The 5,947-nt window shown below is 54.5% G+C and overlaps 1 protein-coding gene across 1 annotated transcript; it reads right to left on the reverse strand.

Moving 5' to 3' along the window:
- Positions 1-4,037: 4,037 nt before the first annotated feature.
- FGF4 (fibroblast growth factor 4) lies at positions 4,038-5,665 on the reverse strand. The gene is made up of 3 exons (XM_049890910.1): positions 5,353-5,665; positions 4,773-4,876; positions 4,038-4,214 (listed from the first exon to the last, which is right to left on the reverse strand). The coding sequence occupies exons 1-3, from the start codon at positions 5,663-5,665 to the stop codon at positions 4,038-4,040; spliced, it is 594 nt and encodes a 197-aa protein (XP_049746867.1).
- Positions 5,666-5,947: the final 282 nt, after the last annotated feature.

The raw sequence follows: 5,947 nt of genomic DNA on the forward strand, positions 1-5,947 counted from the left end.
AACAGAGAAAAGATTGAAGTTGCCAAGGATTTCATTTTACTTGAATCTATAATCAACACCCATGGAAGCAGTAGTCAAGAGATCAGAAAGACACATTGCTTTGGGTAAATCTGCTGCAAAAGACCTCTTTAAAGTGTTGAAGAGCAAAGATGTCACCTTGAAGACTAAGGTGTGCCTGACTTAAGCCAAGGTGTTTTCAATCGCCTCATATGCATGTGAAAGCTGGACAATGAATAAGGAAGGCAGAAGAAGAATTGACGCCTTTGAGTTGTGATGTTGGCGAAGAATATTGAATATACCATGGACTGCCAAAAGAACGAACAAATCTGTCTTGGAAGAAGTACAGCCAGAAGGCTCCTTAGAAACAAGAATGAGAGACTACATGTCACATACTTTGAACGTGTTATCAGGAGGGACCATGCTTGGTAGAGGGTCAGCAAAAAGAGGAGGACCCTCAAAGAGTTGGATTGACACAGTGGCTGCAACAGCGAGCTCAAGCATAACAACAATTGTAAGGATGGCGCAGGACCCGCAGTGTTTCGTTCTGTTGTACACAGAGTCGCTATGAGTCGGAACTGACTCGACAGCACCTAACAACGTAGTATGTTTGTATATATGTATCAATAGTATGTATGTATTGTTGTGACAGGGTTCCCCAGGCTGTAATCTTGTCATGAGCAGAGCACCAGATCTTTTCTTCTTTGGAGCTGCTGGGTGAGTTCGAACCTCCAACCTTTCGGTTAGCAGCTGAGCGCTTACCATTACACCACTAGGGTTCCTTGTATGTATCTATACCGTAATTATACTATCATAATTACGGCCACATTTTCACAGGACATTAGGCACCACTACTAGGATTGATACCAACCAACCAGCTGCCATCACATTGTCAACCCCGACTCATGGTGACCCCTCGCATGTCAGAGTACAGTAAAAGTCAGTGGCTGAGTTTTTAGAACTAGATCTGCAGACCTTTCTTCTGTGGCAAGTCTGGGTGGACTTAAACGTCCAGCCTTCTGGTTAGCACCGTAGAGTGTAACCGAAGGCGTTACGCAGCCACACCCCTATGACTGACACACCTTGGTATTCTCTTCCTATATTTTATTATTCCATTTCCTGCTTAGAAAAGGCTAGTTGGGGCCCATTATGTTGATTTCCAGAGCCACCGGTGGTCTCTGCTGAGTGTGGAAAATACCAAGATCGTCTTCTGAGGACTAGCCCCTCAGCGTGGGCTCCACCACCCACCCCCACGAAAGTACCAATTGCCTTGCAGACCAGCAGGCAAAGTGAAGGGCAGAGCTTGGCCAGTGACAGTATGGGGAGGGCGCGAATCAGCCCCATGGGGGAATGAGAATAAGCCATTAGATTCAGAGTCACGGCAAAACTTCGTGACAGTGGCACCCCCCCCCACCCCCGCCCAGGCTCCTGTTTTCAAGGCTGCATTTGTGTGGACACAGCTGGCTAGAATCCATCTCCCCTGCCCGCACCCCACCCCCAGCAATGCCAGGTTCAAGGCCTCAAATAGAAAGGCCCCTGGAAGACGGGGGGTCGGGGGTGTTGGAATTGTATTTGGGCATTTCAAGACATGTTTTGATATTCTTTAATACCCTTCCCAGTTATTTATCTCATTTACATCAAGTCCAGTTTTTTTAATACATAGTTGCTCACCACTTATTCTGCATTTAAATGTGCACAGCACATACAACCCAGTATCCATCGGCACCTGTATAAAACTACAGATTCTGAAAACGGCGGTAAATACAGAAGCCTCAACCCCCATCAGAGCAATATAAAAACCTTACAGTATCGCAAAGGCACAAGTGTGTCCCCAACGCATCACTCGTGACACTCGGAAGAAATATATACACACACACACATATATATATTTACATATGATCGAGGACGCCAGGACTCTGTACTTAAGACATCTTAATTCCTGACGATTGGATTGGGCTCTGAGACAAGACATAATAATTTAATGTGTTTAACACGATCAAGGTTACAGGGTGAACACATTAAATACAGAAGGTCCATGAATTCCTCCCCAAACAGCGCGGAGCTGTTCAAGCATCCCTTTTCTTCCACCCACCTGGAGTTTAGGGTGTGGCGTAAAATTAAAACAAAAGACAAGCATTGCTCTTATGGCAGGACTAGCCATTTTAAGAAGCAGGGTCTTGCCTCAGTGGCTTTGCAAGTGGCTCCCTTCTCCCAGGCCTGGGTTAAGAATAGTATTTTAAGAAGACGATCTGCATTCAAACAAAGAGTTTTAAAAAGGAATGTGAAAGACAAAAACTCCAATCAGATTTCCCAGCCGTCTGTAGACCCCCATAAAGTTAATTTGGGAAGACGGCTCAGAAACATCCTATGAGCGCGAGCCTTGGGGGAAGCATTCGGAGCATTCCTGGTAGCAAGCGAAGATCGTTGTGTATAAACTCTAAAAAGTCATTCATTAAAATTAAACGTTTGCCATCACCTCGGAACCTTTTTTTAAACATTACCGACCCCGCCTCTTCCATCTTTGCTTCAACGACAGGAGGGTTACGTTTGTAAAATATAGAAAGAAAAATATAAGGTTACTTGGTGACCATATAGTGCACTCTAACAGCTGTCTGCAAATATTTTCACCATGATTATCCTTACTAAAAGTAAATCACGGGGTAAAGATAGCTCAAACGTGACAAGGTTCAAATGGGACGCACCGAAGCTATCCGCAACCCTTTTTGGCTGCATATGGAAAAAAAAAAAAAAAGCTACTTGGGATGGCAAACCCTAGACCCGGTCTGAACTCTCTGTGGCCTTTGTCAGATGACTGGTTGAAGGGCTTGTGAGGTAGATGTTAAATCCACTTAAGCAGGGAATGCCCAGAGAAGCAGCAGCGTCCTTCGTGCAAACATTGCCCCGGAGTGTTTTGTACAATGACGGGGACACTGACAGAGACATTTCATTTACAATGAACAGCTCAGTCTAGTCTGACGTGCCCTTAGCACCGGGGAGCCTGTGGGGTTTTCAACAGGTGCTATTGCATTATCAGAGCCCTGGTGGCTCAGTGGTTAAGAGTTTGGCTGCTGACCAAAAGGTCGTCAGTTCGAAACCAGCAGGCGCTCCTTGGAAACCCTGTGGGGCAGCCCTACTCTGTCCTATAGGACCGCTATGAGTCAGAATGGACTCAGCGGCACCAGGTTTGGTCTGGTTACGTTATCAGAAGAATCTGCTATCACAAATGAGGTTTCATCCCTGGGGTGGTGGCTGTGGCTGCGGCTGCAAACAGCCCCACGTGGCCCCCATTTTGTCCCTCTCCAGCCTTCCGGTGGGATGATCTCAATTCCTTTCAGCGGCATTGAGAATTGTGTTTGCCTCCCCCCACCTGCCTCCCCCGTGGCTGTGGTTGATCCCAAAAAAGGAAAACAAGACTTTCTGCAGTTCGGGAAGCGGCTCTCCCGCCTGGTGGACGGCGGAAGATTGACTACAGGAGAGTTTAAAGGTCAGCCTTGGCAGGTCTAAAAACGGAGTGACAGGAGGACTTTGTGCACTCTCTGTCCCTGAAGTAAACCGATACGCCCCAATTAATAGCAACAGGGCGCAGGGAGTGGGACGCTGGAAGATGCTAGAAGAGGGAGATGAGACTGGGAGCTTCCTTAGCGGGTTTCTCAAGCCTCAGCAAGGCCTTTCCATACACAGGCACGCTCACCTCCACGCTCAAGGGGCCGGCAGGTGCAAGCAGGGCTGACCCCAGGATCCAAGGTCATTGCTTTTAAGAACACAGAATAGCAGCACGTTTGTGATGACCGTTTGACGAGTTCAATAAATCCAACGGTAAGGTTCTCCACGGTTGCACCAGATTAAGGAGATGTCTTTTCTCGTCTTTTTTTTTTCCCAGAGAAAATATGAAACCCACCCACAGAACCATAAATAATTTGGTGGCAATATATACACATTTAAATAATTAAATAAGTCCCAGCTACTCTTGCATCAAACTGTCCCTCCGAAGAAAGTGCTCCAAGGTTGTCCTCCGCACCTCCCCCTGGGGGCTCCGGGGGTCACAGCCGGGGGAGGAAGTGGGTGACCTTCATGGTGGGTGACACCCGGTTCCCCTTCTTGGTCTTCCCGTTCTTACTCAGGGCGATGAACATGCCGGGGGACTTGTAGGACTCGTAGGCGTTGTAGTTATTGGGGAGCAGGGTTTCTTTGAACATGCATTCCTCGGTGAAGAAAGGCTGAAGGAAAGGGGAAGAGCAGGAGGGTTGACCCTGGGGGCCGGTGGCCAGGGGCTCCTTTCTGTCTGGGCTGAGAGGGACCCTGGGGAGCTCGGCTGTCAAGGCCCCCACAGAGTGAGAAGGGGAGGCATGGCCAGGCCAGCCCACAGCAGCTGGTGCTTCTGCCACCTGCCCAGCACCTGGTAGCCAGAGAATTTCAGCTGGTCTCCGTGCATCCTAAAGACTTCAGCCCTGTTTGCTAGGAACCCTCTGGCCTACAGAGAAGGGCTCCCAATGGAGTTTGCTGGGACAGGAGACCGCCACCCATGGATGCCAGGAACCTCCGCGTTCCTGCATCCAAGCGGTCCCTCTTGATCTGGGCTGCCCCGCTCCCCACGGTGACTACCCAACCAAGTCTCCGAGCAGTTTGGGGGTGGAGGTGGGGCACTGCCAACCCAAGCATCCCGCGATGCAGCCTCTGGTCCACCATCCAGGCTCAGGTCGGTCAGGGGGGTTCCGGATCCTGTCCAGGCTACACGCTGCCCCACCCGAGTGTCGGCCGGCCCCTGGGGTACTCACCGACCCATAGAGCTTGCCCTTGCTGTTCATGGCCACAAAGAACCGGCTGGAGACGCCAAAGATGCTCACGACGCCCCGCTCCACCGGCGAGAGTTCCAGCAGACCTGGGGGGCGCGCGGGTCATTCCGGGAGACTCAGGGGGCCACTGGGCAGCACCGCCCCTCCCGGGCTCCCCTAGGCCTGCGCACCACTGCGCATCTGGGATAGGTGTGGGTGTAAAGGGCCCCCGACCCAGGCCGACCCCAGTGGCCCCCGGAGCCTAGCATGTGGGCATGCGGCGGCCGCGTCCCGCCCCAGCGGCCCCAGAGCCCGGCCCCGGCCTGGGCGCGCGTCCCGGGCCCCCGCGGGCGCCGGTGCCCACGGGCGAGGCCGCTGGAATTTGGCTCCAGAGGACCCGGCTTCCGAAGGCGGGAAGGCGGGGCTCCGCCGGCTGGGAAGTAAGCCGGTGCCTGAGGCGGCTCCCGGAGCCAAGCGGGTTTGCGTCCCCGCATCCTGGCGCCGGTGCCCAGGCCCACGAGCGGGTGCCCGGTCCAGCTGGAAGGGAGAGCCCGGCCCGCCCCACCCCCGCCGGCCCACTCACTGTCGCCCGTGTCGGCGTGCACGCCGCCGATGCGGCCGTCGGGCAGCACCTGGAGGTGGAAGCCGATGCCCACGTTGCAGTAGAGTCGCCTCAGCCGCTTGATACCCAGCAGGTAGTCGCCGGCGCCACTCTGCACGGTCGCTTCCTTGGGCCGCGCGGCCGCGGGCAGCCGCGCAAGCGAGCGCGCCACCCAGCTGTCCCAGCGGAGCTCCAGCTCGGCCTCCAGCGTGCCGTTGGGCGCGATGGGCGCGGCGCCCCCGCGGCCCGCCCGGGATGTCAGCAGGGCCATCAGGAGCGCCAGCAGCAGCGCCATGCCGGCCCGCGGGCCGTGCGTCCTCAGCGTCTGTGCGCCCGGGGCCGGGCTGAGTGCGCCTGGGCGGTCCGAGAGCGCACGGCCAGGCCGGGCAGGAGCGCGCGGAGGAGCGCGGCGAGCGTTGGCGCCCGGGCTCTATCCCGGCTGCATGCGCTGCGGGCGGCGGCCGGAGGGACGCGGCCGGGCGGGACCTGCGGGCGGTGCGCGCCTCCTGCGCGTTAGCCCGGCCCGCCGGGCCCCTATATATGGCCGGCGCCCCCTCCCACCCGCCCGCGCCTTCGG

Source organism: Elephas maximus, chromosome 7 (assembly GCF_024166365.1).
Source record: "Elephas maximus indicus isolate mEleMax1 chromosome 7, mEleMax1 primary haplotype, whole genome shotgun sequence".
Lineage (NCBI taxonomy): Eukaryota > Metazoa > Chordata > Mammalia > Proboscidea > Elephantidae > Elephas > Elephas maximus.

What these genes read in the sequence shown, in the direction of transcription:
- FGF4 (XM_049890910.1), bottom strand. Translation starts at nt 5,665, where the DNA reads ATGGCGCTGCTGCTGGCGCTCCTGATGGCCCTGCTGACATCCCGGGCG. An exon ending in GCACGCCGACACGGGCGACA is followed by an intron (nt 4,877 to 5,352) that starts GTGAGTGGGCCG and finishes CGCGCCCCCCAG; the next exon opens with GTCTGCTGGAACTCTCGCCG. An exon ending in AGGGCAAGCTCTATGGGTCG is followed by an intron (nt 4,215 to 4,772) that starts GTGAGTACCCCA and finishes CCTTTCCTTCAG; the next exon opens with CCTTTCTTCACCGAGGAATG.